This window comes from Oncorhynchus nerka, linkage group LG2 (assembly GCF_034236695.1).
Source record: "Oncorhynchus nerka isolate Pitt River linkage group LG2, Oner_Uvic_2.0, whole genome shotgun sequence".
Classification (NCBI taxonomy): Eukaryota; Metazoa; Chordata; class Actinopteri; order Salmoniformes; family Salmonidae; genus Oncorhynchus; species Oncorhynchus nerka.
The window spans coordinates 45,911,971-45,925,890 of NC_088397.1; the positions used below are offsets into that span (position 1 = coordinate 45,911,971).

General features: G+C 43.7%; 1 protein-coding gene across 1 annotated transcript in view; it reads left to right on the forward strand.

The window, feature by feature from the left end:
• The window catches only part of ppm1j (protein phosphatase, Mg2+/Mn2+ dependent, 1J), a 52,686-nt gene that overhangs the window by 34,393 nt on the left and 4,373 nt on the right, over window positions 1-13,920 (forward strand). Inside the window, exons 3-9 of the mRNA XM_029671253.2 lie at window positions 6,612-6,947; window positions 7,201-7,313; window positions 7,883-7,967; window positions 11,374-11,492; window positions 11,683-11,746; window positions 12,287-12,394; window positions 12,686-12,837. Of these exons, the coding sequence (XP_029527113.1) occupies window positions 6,612-6,947; window positions 7,201-7,313; window positions 7,883-7,967; window positions 11,374-11,492; window positions 11,683-11,746; window positions 12,287-12,394; window positions 12,686-12,837 (977 nt within the window). The remainder of the gene's footprint in view (window positions 1-6,611; window positions 6,948-7,200; window positions 7,314-7,882; window positions 7,968-11,373; window positions 11,493-11,682; window positions 11,747-12,286; window positions 12,395-12,685; window positions 12,838-13,920) is intronic.

Sequence of the window (13,920 nt, forward strand, 5' to 3'; positions counted from 1 at the left end):
GACAAACCTCTCTCTTCGACGAGGGATCAAGTACCCAGACATTTGCACATCTCCAGTCAGAACAGAATGATGTATATTTCCCTGGCACATTTTCCAGCTGGCGCCCGCATTGCCTTCATTGTTGTTTTCCTTACTAATAGTAACTTTGGCCATGTGTGTTCCAGTCAAATGAAGTGCATTATTATGTTATCATTATAGTTTCTGTATATCGTGTTGTTTCTACTGTAGCACACCATATGTATGTATGGAGCATAATGCATTTACTGTTTTATTCACGTTTTCAAGTACTGGTGACAAATCATGCTTTCCAATTATTGCATAGATTAATGGACACATGGATGTGTATAAAATACTTTTTTGAAGGTTGTACTGATTATGATGAGCTAATGCTAAGCTGCCAGTTAAGTGTGGGGCCATGTTTGTTGACATCATACAATGCATTCTGTTGGTCACGTAAATGCCTGTCAGACCAAAGATGTTATAATAAAATGAGGTGAAGGGATGTTACACTCGTCTCTCGAGTAAACTTCCGGAAGTGAATGATGGTAGATTACACACCACCTTCAACATGCACACTGCAAGCAGACCAAACTCATCTTGTAACCACTTTTCTTTGCTTAGCACACACAAAATAAATGGCAGCACCATAAACTACCCATCGTCGGATTACTTTAGATTCTTAGTGTTTTACGCAATTATTTAATTCACTGGTGAGCTCACCCTTGATGTGATGAATTGTAAATAGTAATTGTTTTAGCTAATTCAGATTATGGGTTCTGTCAGCCGAGAGTTAGCTAAATATGACCGATTGTGTTAGGTCACTATATCCTCAGTTAGCTCTATGACTTATGTAGCCTACATTTTCTGGGTTGAATGAGATTTGTGCTATGCTGTCGCCATTTCTGTGAATATCTGTCAGAGGGTGGGTGTAGCTGGTGCATAGAAGTCAGGCGTAGGAGATCAGAAAGCACTTTACTCAGACAATATAAAAACAGGACACAACCGCGTCACAAAAACAAATGCCCAAAGAACAAGTGAGGCAGCACAAAGTACACACAACCAGGTACAAAGTACCGGCTGTCACAAAGCACGGGTACAAAACAAACCGCGGTGTACACCAGCCGGAAGCGTACCAACCTGACAAACAATTTCACACACAGACATGGAGGGAACAGGGGGGTAAATACACGACAAGTACTGAGGGAATGAAAACCAGGTGTGTGGGAAAACAAGACAAAACAAATGGAAAATGAAAGGTGGATCGGCGATGGCTAGAAGACCGGTGACGTCGACCGCCGAACACCGCCCGAAGAAGGAGAGGAACAGACTTCGGCGGAAGTCATGACAGTACCTCCCCCCCCTGCAGCTCGCCGACACCAGCCTTAGGGACGACCCGGAAGGCGAGGTGCAGGGCGATCCGGACGGAGACGGTGGAACCTCCGCAGCATAGAAGGGTCCAACACGTCCTCCACCGGAACCCAGCATCTCTCCTCCAGACCGTACCCCTCCCACTCCACGAGGTACTGAAGACCGCTCGCCCGACGCCTCGAATCCAGTGTGGAGCGAATGGAATACGCCAGGGGCCCCGGCCCAATAGATCAGCTGGTCACGGCTAGTGATAAATTGATTACATCATTTTTTCCATTATTAAAGTGGCTGGAGTTGAGTCAGTATGTTGGCAGCAGCCACTCAATGTTACTGATGGCTGTTTAACAATCTGATGGTCTTGAGATAGAAGTGGTCTCTCGGTCCCTGCTTTGATGCACCTGTACTGACCTCGCCTTCTGGATGATAGCGGGGTGAACAGGCAGTGGCTCGGGTGATTGTTGTCAGAATAATACGAAATGCTCTGAGACCAGGTTGAGAATAGGCACATCCTGGTCCAATGTTTGTTTTGTTATGGTCTACTGCCCTAATTGTTAAGATGGGACCTTTGGTGACACGCTGCACTGCAGTAAGGTTTTCACAGGTCTCGCTCTCTCTAATAAAACCATCTCTGTTTAAATGTCTCCAGACATCACTGGCTAGCTGGGGATTCATTTCTTTCTCCTGACAAAGAAAAGACAATTTGATTAAGACATTGACCATTGTGTGCCGCTATATTTAGAAACAGCTTTCCATGGGTCTGTAGAGCAGCTACCGCCCCTAGCAAACAAATCCAAAAACCTACTCACTCAGAGATTGCCCCATAATCTCTCAATTGTATTTACACAGCAGTCTATAGTATACAGTATTGTACTGGGTCTGTGTTGCGTCTGGTCAATCCCTCCAGTCCTTCTGGTGGCCTCGCAACCCCCTCCCCTCCTGTATTCTCCATGTTTACCCTCTGTCCCTCCTGTTAATTAAATTACATCATCTCTTCTGTGCCCCTCCTCCACTCTAGTCTAGTAAGAGGTCAACAGATGCCCCCATACTGCTATCCATTCTGTGGATTGGGCTCTTAAAGTAGACATGCTGTAACCGTCTGGGACACTATTACTATACTAAACACATTTACTTCTTGGCATAGATTTAAAGGAAGACCGCATAGGTGAGAAGTTAGATTCACCCGATAGGTGGACATCTTGTTAGTGGGATTTACTGCCACGATGAAATCCAAGTGGAATATTTTTAATCCAACACAGTAACTGCTGTCATTGAGCACATATTTACAGTGATAGTGTCATCGAGTAACACATGTTATTGCTGATTTTAGAATGTAAATCCTTTTGGGGCAAACTCGAAAACAATTGTTGCAATATGCATTCCAGCAAAGCCACTACGCAACACGACACTAAACAATAAATGAATTGCACTGTAACGGTGACAAATGGTGCCAACAAACTGTTAGGTCTGACTTGTTTAAACAAATGTGGTTTCTACTGATAACTGAGATGTACAAACTATGGCATAAGGGGACGATGACCGAATAAGAGGCGATCCGTGATTTCGATTAAGACATTAATGAGCGAGCTAGGACGGATCGTAGTCAATATAACTATTTGTTCAGCACTTTTGAAATGGGCCTTTCTTACAGTCAGAACCGTAGGATAAATAAAGGGGGCATATAAGCAGACAATGAAAGCTCTTACAATATTCGATGATTACATTTCTCTAAAACAGGCTATAAGCTACATGTGCACCACCAAACCAGAACAGTAGGCTAAGTTAATAGGGGGAAAGGGACCAAATTATTAGGGCGAGACTCATGGGCTACTAACAGCTTACTACACAACATAGTATTACTTTCTTAGCAACAGTATACATATCTCCTGGCACATTACATTATTTATACAGCAAGACATTTTTGGACCTTGCTGTGCTCACTTAAACAGGAAGGTGGCGTGGCGGTACTTCTTGTGGGCAAATTTTACCATCAAACTTAAATCAAAGTTTGGCATCCTCAGGATTTATGGTGCTTTCAAGACAACTGGGAACTCTGGGAAAAAAAAAAAAAACTAAGTTGAATCATGACGTCAGTGATCTTCAGGTCAGAGCTCTAGAAAGTGGCCTGAGTTCCTGACTTGGAATTCCGAGTTGGATGACCATTCAAAACATGTTTTCACAGTCAGAGCAAATTTTTTTCTGCATTCTCACAGAAGTCAGAGTTCTGAGTTTCCAGTTGTTAAGAAAGTGGCAGAAGTCATGCTGGATTGACAACATGGCCAATGTATTCAACATTTTCTGGCCCATGGTGTGTTGTGCATGTTTATCCTTTTAAGCTTAGACAAAAAGAGACCCTTAAACCCAGACATGGACCTCACACCCACTCCGCTGAATAGCAGGCTATTGATTGCTTTGCAGCGCTTGCAGTTAGCCACTGAATCCTTCCAAACCACTCATTGTTGAATTTGCAATTTCCAACTTGTTGTGTAATGTTTATGTCCAATGGCCATTGAGCACCGATACGTTATCACTATAATTTCTCTTCATGTGACAAGGTTTGAAAAGGATTTGCCAATAGATAGTCATCTGGATTAATGATGATGACTGCTTGTCGAGCTTGATAGCTACGATTTTGAAAGTATGATGCGGACATGATCCGTCCAATCAAAGCTAAGGTAGATAAAACATTATTTGATGTACTTTTCTGGCCGCCTGGCCAAACTGCGCAATCGGGGGAGAGGGCCTTGGTCATTGAGGTGACCAAGAACCCGTTGGTCAATCTGACAGAGCTCCAGAGTTTCTCTGTAGAGATGGGAGAACCTTCCAGAAGGACAACCATCTCTGCAGCATTCCACCAATCAGTCCTTTATGGTAGAGTGGCCAGACGGAAGCCAATCCTCAGTAAAGCACATGACAGCCCGCTTGGAGTTCACCGAAAGGCACCTAAAGGACTCTAAGACCACGAGAAACAAGATTCTCTGGTCTGATGAAACTAATATTGGCCTGAATGTTCACCTTCCAACAGGACAACAACATTAAGCACACAGCCAAGACAAACGCAGAAGTGGCTTCTTGACAAGTCTCTTAATGTCCTTGAGTGGCCCAGCCAGAGCCTGTTCTAGAACCCGATCAAACATCTCTGGAGAGACCTGAAAATAGCTGTGCAGCAATGCTCCCCATCCAACCTGACAGAGCTTGAAAGGATCTGCAGAGAAGAATGGGAGAAACTCCCCAAATACAGGTGTGTCAGCTTGTAGCGTCATACCCAAGAAGACGCAAGGCTGTAATCGCTGCCAAAGGTGCTTCAACAAAGTACTCATTAAAGGGTCTGAATACTTATGTAATAGTGATATTTCAGATTTTTCCTAAAAATCTGTTTTTGCTTTGTCATTATATGTAGATTGAGGGGAAAAAAACTGTAATCAATTTTAAAATAAGGCTGTAACGTAACAAAATGGGAAACTTATATACAGTACCAAAAATATATACAGTACCAGTCAAAAGTTGACACACCTACTCATTCAAGGGTTTTTCTTTATTTTTACAGTTTTCTACATTGTAGAATAATAGTGAAGATATCAGAACTATGAAATAACACATGGAATCATGTAGTATCCAAAAAAGTTTTCAAAAAACAAACTATTTTAGATTCTTCAAAGTAGCCACCTTTTGCCTTTAACAGCTTTGCACACTCTTGGCATTCTCTCAACCAGCTTCATGAGGAATGCTTTTCCAACAGTCTTGAAGGAGTTCCCACATATGCTGAGCACTTGTTGGCTGCTTTTCCTTCACTCTGCGGTTCAACTCATCCCAAACCATCTCAAAGTCAGGTGATTGTGGAGGCCAGGTCATCTGATGCAGCACGCCATCACTCTCCTTGGTCAAATAGCCCTTACACAGCCTGGAGGTGTGTTGGGTCATTGTCCTGTTGAAAAACAAATGATAGTCCCACTAAGCCCAAACCAGATGGGATTGTGTATTGCTGCAGAATGCTGTGGTAGCCATGCTGGTTAAGTGTGCCTTGAATTCTAAATAAACAGACAGTGTCACCAGCAAAGCACCCCCACACCATCACACCTCGTCCTCCATGCATCATGGTGGGAACCACACATGCAGAGAGCATCCATTCACCTACTACTCATCTCACGAAGACATGGCGGTTGGAACCAAAAATCTCAAATTTGGACTCATCAGACCAAAGGACAGATTTCCACCAGTCTAATGTCCACTGCTTGTGTTTCTTGGCCCAAGCAAGTCTCATCTTCTTATTGGTGTCTTTTAGTAATGGTTTCTTTGCAGAAATTCGACCATGAAGGCCCGATTCACGCAGTCTCCTCTGAACAGTTGATGTTGAGATGCTTCAGATTTTAAGGAAACAGGCACATTTATTTGGGCTGCAATCTAAGATGCAGTTAACTGGATCTTGAGAGTCAGTTTCATCATAGCGCTTGATGGTTTTTGAGACTGCAATTAAAGAAACTTTCAATGTTCTTGGAATTTTCCGGATTGGCTGACCTTCATGTCTTTAAAGTAACGATGGACTGTTGTTTCTCTTTGCTCATTTGATCTGTTCTTGCTATAATATGGACTTGGTATTTTACCAAATCTTCTGTATACCACCCCTACCTTGTCACAACACAACTGATAGTCTCAAACGCATTAAGAAGGAAAGAAATGTCACAAATTAACTTTTAACAAGGCACACCTGTTATTTGAAACGCATTCCAGGTGACTACCTCATGAAGCTGGTTAAGAGAATGCCAAGAGTGTGCAAAGCTGTCAGAGTAGCTACTTTGAAGAATCTCAAATATATTTTGATTTAACACTTTTTTTTGGTTTACTTCCATATGTATTATTTAATAGTTTTGTTCTACAATGTAGAAAATAGTCAAAATAAAGAGAAACCCTTGTATGAGTAGGTGTGTTATAACTTTTGACTGGTACTGTATATATATATATATATATATATTGTTTTGATAAACAGGTGAGGCTCAAAACAGAATGGATGAGAAGTATTCCCATCCATTTTCTGACAGAAATGTCCTTTAGGCATTCTCAGAGTTTAATTCTCATCAGAATAAACTCTTGCAAGAGAGACCTGTTAAAGAGACTGAATCCCTAGCCAGTGTTGTATTTCCTGCCATTTCTCTCATTTCTTACTGTTATCCTGTCTTTTGATGTATCTAAAATGCATGTTTTGATATGATTTGAGCTTGATTTGACTTAATTTGCTCAACCTTTTCCAGGACGGCACAGGGATCCCATTGCAGTACTGGGGCGTGTTCGACGGTCATGCAGGCTCAGGGTGTGCCATCATGGCATCTAAACTCCTCCATCGCCTCATCAGAGACAGACTGGGGGACATCGCCCACCTGCTGGAGAACCCCTCCGTGACACCCCCTATCTGCCTGGCCAAGAACGGCAGCCCCTACCAGCTGGAGGTGAAGAAGGGAGCAAATTCCACCCAGGACCCAGAGGACCCTAATGCCATCACTGACCCCTCCATCCGCTTCCACATGGAGAAGACTGTCAGTCTGGAGAGTCTGATCATGGGCATCATAGAAAACGCCTTCAAACAGATGGTAAGACACAGGCGAACGCTCACGGCATATCACCTTAAATTTGTGAAGTAGTGTTCTACTCGTCTCAGCAAAGCCTGGGCGTCCAAGAGAAAATGTTGGTTTCCAGAATCAAATGCAAAGATTTATTTTTAGGCAGTCTTTTATCTGTCAATAATTGTAAACATTTCATCTTAAGTATAACCTCATCATAGGGCTGCTAACTTCCTTCTATTACCCAATGAGTGAATAACCTTTTGTTTCCGGTTGATTACAGGATGAACTGATAGAGAAGGAGAAGACGTCCTTTACCATCTCTGGTGGGTGTTGTGCCTTGGCTGCCATCCATTTAATGGGGAAGCTCTATGTTGCCAATGCTGGAGACAGCAGGTAGGTCAACTGCAGGTCAAACTCTAATAGCAGCAGATTGATTAATGCCCATAATGACTAATGAATTACAGGCCTACTTGTTGTACATATTCAATGTTTTCAATGCAGAGTTGAATGACTGAAAGAGAGGTTAAAGGAAGTGACAACATGATGCCCATAGCCGTTAATTCAAAGAAAGCTGTTCCCGTTTGTCATGCTCAAATTCTCAAACCGCAGTTCTTATGACCTCTGCTGGCCGCTCTTTGTACGGCAACACCATTCATCATGTACTGTAAACTCCTGGTAGAATATGCCCATAAGCACAGATCTAGGATTGGTATAGTGTTTTCAAATGTTAACCTCAACCATTAGGGGGGAACAATTTGACTTTAGATCAGTGTCTTGGAGCAATAATCATCCTCTAACATGCTGTGCTGACCCTCTTAACCCAACATTAACTATCCCGAGTGTCCTCCTGATATGGGGTCACATTATGGTGTCTGTCTTTGTCTTTATACAGTACGTTGTCCCTCCCATATAAAAAAGAATCACTACTCATTCTACTTTGGTTCTTACTCCTGTTTCTACAGAGCCATCATCATCCGTAACAATGAGGTCATCCCCATGTCCAACGAGTTCACACCGGAGTCTGAGAGGCAGCGCCTGCAGTATCTGGTGAGGATGGGGTTAATGCATTTATTTATGTTTTCCTTTTCTAAAAAGAGAGAAAAAAAAGATAGTTCACTCAAATTAAAGTGTCAACCTTTTCCAGACTTCAGAGGTCTGAAAACATCTGACAAACTTTGGTTTGAAAGTGTAATGTCCCTTTAACCAGGTGAGTCCCATCACCACGATATGAATAGCTTTTTCAAGGGTGCCTTGGCCAAGAGGAGGACGCACGGGGGAGGGAGGGTATTGCAATTTAACGTATGATTCAGACAACATCTTTATTCATTGACTGTCTGTTGGTCTAAATTAAGCTGGAGTAGGTGGCTGTGTGGGAGAGTGGTGGAACCCTCAGGGAAGGGAATGAAAAGTACCAAGTTTGTGTTTCACAGTTATATAATGTTCTACTGTCACTTTTCCTACTGCTATGATACTTCCTGTAGGATCTGTTTGTTGCTCCATTTACACTAAAAAGATACTTTGTCATGTAGTGTATGTGGACACCTGCTCGTCGAACATCTCATTCCAAAAATCATCAGCATTAATATGGAGTTGGTCTCCCCCCTTTTGCTGCTATATCAGCCTCCACTTTTCTGGGAAGGCTTTCCACTAGATTTTGGAACAAGGGGTGCGCGATATATCGGTAAGCATATCAGAATCGGCCGATATTAGATAAAAATGCCAACAATCGGCCCGATGTCTAGTTTAACGCCGATGAGTAAAACCAATGTCAAAGCTAACGTGCGTACCTATATAAAGTTAGGTCGAAGACGTAATGACGCCACAAGAAATATAGTGCAACACAGCATTCCTATCCTGGCCCACAATGTCTGCTGTATGGATCGAGCAGTCAACAAGTTTGAAAGAGTAAAAACATTTCAGCGAGACCACTCAAAGGCGAAATCCATTAAACGCCAAGATAATGGAATTCATTGCCCTTGATAATCAACCCTTCTCTGTCGTGGATGATGTTGGCTTTTGCCCAACTGGTCGAGCCCCGGTACACACTACCAAGTAGGCGCTATTTTTCAGATGTTGCCCTACCGGAGTTACACAGTATTGTTGAAACTCACATCCATGAGCTACTTGCTATGGGCGTCACTGCTATTAGCGTCACGACTGACATATGGGCCAGCGATGTCAGCCCCATGAGCATTACGAGTGTGACAGCAGTGGGTCGGTGAGGATTTTGTACTGCGGAAAGCCGTATTGCATGCTCAAGAATGTGCTGGTTCTCATACCGCTGCTGCCAATTCAGTGGCATTGAGAACATGTTTGAAACATGAACACTCCCAGCTCCAATCGAACAACTAACTCGAGAAATAAGCTCAGCTGTGTCTGCAGCAGACGTGATACCCTGTCATGGCATTGAAATGCCTGCTCAACAAAAATGCCAACACAGACCGTGGGGTTAACTTGGAAAAGTACTCTCCTAGAGGCTGTGAACCACCATGCTCGATGCTTGGTACAAGAACCGCCACTTCGATGCAGACATGAAACGGGGTTTACGTGAAATGTTACAGCCACAGCTGGACAAGATGGAAACGGACACAGTGACAGTGCCCCCCGAGGAAAAGAGGCCACGGACAGAAAGAGCTGAAACGTCCTGCTTGACACGTATGATGAAATCCTGGTTGAGACTGAACAAATGAACCATGAAGCAGCACAGCAAGTAAGTGAAAGAAATAGGTTTTGATTATGGGCTCAAGTAGCACAGCGGTCTAAGGCACTGCATCTAGAAGCATTACTACAGACACACTGGTTCAAATCCAGGCTGTATCACAACCGGCTGTAAATGCCAACAAAATAACTTTTCGGTCAGTGTGTGTTTTTACTATTTAACTGTAATAAAATGCTAAAAGGCCGCAAAAATCTTAAATAACGGTTATCGGTATGTCGGTGCATCCCTAGTTGGAACATTGCAGCGGGGACTTGCATCCATTCAGCCACAAAAGCATTAGTGAGATCGGGCACGGATGTTGGGCGATTAGGCCTGGCTCGCAGTCGGCATTCCAATTCATCCCAAAGGTGTTCGATGTGGTTGAGGTCTCGGCTCTTTGCAGGCCAGTCAAGCTCTTCCACACTGATCTCGACAAACCATTTCTGTATGGACCTCGCTATGTGCATGGGGGAATTGTCATGCTGAAACAGGAAAGGGCCTTCCCCAAACTGTTGCCACAAAGTTGGAAGCACAGAATCATCTACAATGTCATTGTATGCTCCAACGTTAAGATTTCCCTTCACTGGAACTAAGGGGCCTAGCCCGAACCATGAAAAACAGCCCCAGACCATTATTTCCCCTCCACCAAACTTTACAGTTGCACTACGCATTTGGGCGGGGGCGGCGGGATAGCCTAGTGGTTAGAGCGTTGGACTAGTAACTGAAAGGTTGCAAGTTCATATCCCCAAGCTGACAAGGCACAGGTCTGTCGTTCTGCCCCTGAACAGGCAGTTAACCCACTGTTTCTAGGCCGTCATTGAAAATAAGAATTTGTTCTTTTATCTTTATTTAACTAGGCAAGTCAGTTAAGAACAAATTCTTATTTTCAATGACAGCCTAGGAACAGTGGGTTACCTGCCTGTTCAGGGGCAGAACAACAGATTTGTACCTTGTCAGCTCGGGGACTTGAAATTGGAACCTTCTGGTTACTATTCCAACGCTCTAACCACTAGGCTACCCTGCCACCCCTTAACTGACTTGCCTAGTTAAATAAAGGTAAAATAAAAAAGATAGCGTTCTCCTGGCATCCGCCAAACTCAGCTTTGTCCATCCAGATCCATCACTTCAGAGAACGCATTTCCACTGCTCCAGAGTCCAATGACAGCGCGCTTTACAACCAGAGGACAGACGATTTTTATGCGCTTCAGCACTTGACAGTCCTGTTCTGTGACAGTGTGGCCTAAAACTTTGTGGTTGAGCCATTGTTGCTCCTATATGTTTCCACTTCAGAATAACAGCACTTACAGTTGACCAGGGCAGCTCAAGCAGGGCATACATGTGACGAACTGACTTGTTGGAAAGGTGGCATCCTAGGACAGTGCCACATTGAAAGTCACTGAGCTCTTCAGTAAGACCATTCTACTGCCAATGGCAATCTTAATTTTAAACCAAGTACGTTAATACATCCAGTGGAATTCCAACCACTTATCACAATTAACCCACAGTGCATTAAATCTACCATTCTACTGCCAATGTTTGTCTATGGAGATTGCATGCATGCTCGATTTTATACATCTGTCAGCAACGGGTGAGGCTGAAATGAACAAATCCACTCATTTGAAGTGATATCCATATATGTTTGTGTACATATAGTGTACGATTCGTAAGAGCCATTTCATCACAAGTCAATTTGACACGACAGTTTGAACACGCATATAGTTTTGGCAACGTTCGCTCTGCTCTGTGTCCCTGCAGGGCTTCCTGAGACCGGAGCTGCTGGGGAATGAGTTCACACACTTGGAGTTCCCTCGCAGGATCCAGCACAAGGAGCTGGACAAGAAGATGCTCTTCAGGGACCACACAATGAACGGCTGGTAAGTTACAGCTATTGTCGAACAACACAGGGTTGAATTTGTTACCCTTGTTGTTGCCCTATAAAATTTGTTGCCCTATAAAATCCTCTGACCGTGTACAGGATCAAGAGGTAAAAAAGAAGTAGGCCATATACTTCTTGAAGAATATAATCACTAATCCCTAACCCGTGATCCTGTTGGTTTGTTGCAGGGCTTACAAGACCATCATAGAAGACGACCTCAAGTTCCCACTTATATATGGAGAGGGTAAAAAGGTGAAGGGCTTTGTCATGTTTATGGACTGGGTACTGGTGGACATCAGAACAGCACAGTATATATGCATGGCCATAGACAGGGCCACGGTAGTTTGTTAAGAACCACATTACCACCTGACCGGGTAAAACCCTGCCCAAGTCATGGGACATTTTGATATGCACAGTACAGTAGACCTTGGTCTTCAAAGAAAATGTAGATTTACTGTTGTCCACCTGCCCTAATCATATGTTACCCCTGACAGGAAGAAACAATTGTGTATGCTTAGCTGTTAGTTACCAACAGGACAGATATAGCAAGATAATAACTTTTAGTTATTCATTCCGCTGTATATGTGGGAGGACTTCTCCTGCAAATTCATGGTTGTTGCTGAACTCTCCCAGTCTTTCGCTGTGTGGTAAAAGAGACACACTGAGAACATTATTTTCCCACGCAGAAAAGTACTCCTGAGTCACTAATCCCCCCTAAGTGGATTTTCCGAGAATCAAGGAACACCCACAGGCACTAACCCAGATCACTCACGGTGTTTGTGTTGTGCGTAGGCCCGTGTCATGGCCACCATTGGGGTAACACGTGGCCTAGGGGATCATGACCTGAAGGTGTACAACTCCAACATCTACATCAAACCCTTTCTCTCCTGCTGCCCAGAGGTGAGTAAGAAGTCAGGCTGTCTGTGTCTAGAACCATGTATCATACACCATATGTAAGATTATGGCTCGTCTAGAAGCATCTCAGTGTGTTCCAAAGCTTGGAGGACATCTAATAACACATTTTACTTTATTTTGGCTCATCAGTGAACACATTGTCCAATATTTTATTGAATATCCCTCCCATGTCGCTCCTCCCTCCCATGTCGCTCCTCCCATGTCGCTCCTCCCATGTCGCTCCTCCCTCCCTCCCATGTCGCTCCTCCCTCCCTCCCTCCCATGTCGCTCCTACAGGTGATTGTGTACGACATGTCTGAGTTCAAGCATGGCCCGAATGACGTGCTGGTGATGGGTACAGATGGGCTGTGGGACGTGACCACAGACAGGGAGGTAGCAGACGCAGTCTCAGGCTTCCTGTCCTGCTGCGAGCCCACTGATCCTGTGAGGTATGTACTGTAATCTCTAGTCTACACAGTCCAGTATATGTTCATGCTGCTTTGTCTATAATCTAAAAACAGTATACAGCAATGTTGCTTTGGCAGCTTGCATGCATCAAATCTATTAATTACATTTATGATGAACAAGATTTTGCAAGCCGGCAAGGTACACTCAATTTGTAAGAATCAACCGCTTATCAAAAAATGTGTAAGATAAATATTCCTATCCTTGCAATGTACTTCCCTTTCGAGAGCCATTGAACTATGCACTGATTCAGGGGTGTCTGAAGAACCACAGAGATGAACAGACCAGAGCCAAAGAATGTCAGGGCAATGGGGCATTCAACTAATATAGGCGTATAAAGACCAGGTAAAACCTGAACATGAGGACTAAGTCATATCTGGACTAGGCCAACATGTCAATGGAGGGTCCACATTCAGAAACCAACCAAATGCAGAGACACAGTAACAGGCTACACATTGTAACAGTGATATGTTAATGCTTCCTTACGCATGGCACAATAGCTTGTGCAACGCACTGGTAGCAGTTTTCCAACTAGCCATTCCTTGATAATTTCTTTGTTCTTGATTTGGAAGAAAGAAAATAATAATTCTTAAACGTTCATGTCCAGTTGCAGGTGGTACTCCATAAAATATTGATTATTCATTAGGATATTAAATCCACTTCTTTCAGACAGCAGCTTGCTTCTGAAGCTAAGCAGGGTTGGTCCTGGTCAGTTCCTGGATGGGAGACCAGATGCTGCTGGAAGTGGTGTTGGAGGACCAGTAGGAGGCACTCTTTCCTCTGGTCTAAAAAAAATATCCCAATGCCACAGGGCAGTGATTGGGGACACTGGGTGCTGTCTTTCGGGTGGGACGTTAAACAAGTGTCCTGACTCTCTGAGGTCATTAAAGATCCCGTGGTACTTATTGTAAGAGTAGGGGTGTTAACCCAGGTGTCCTGGCTAAATTCCCAATCTGGCCCTCAAACCAGTCACCTAATATTCCCCAGTTTACAATTGGCTCATTAATCCCCCTCTCCCCTGTAACTATTCCCCAGGTTCTTGCTGCAAATGAGAACATGTTCTCAGT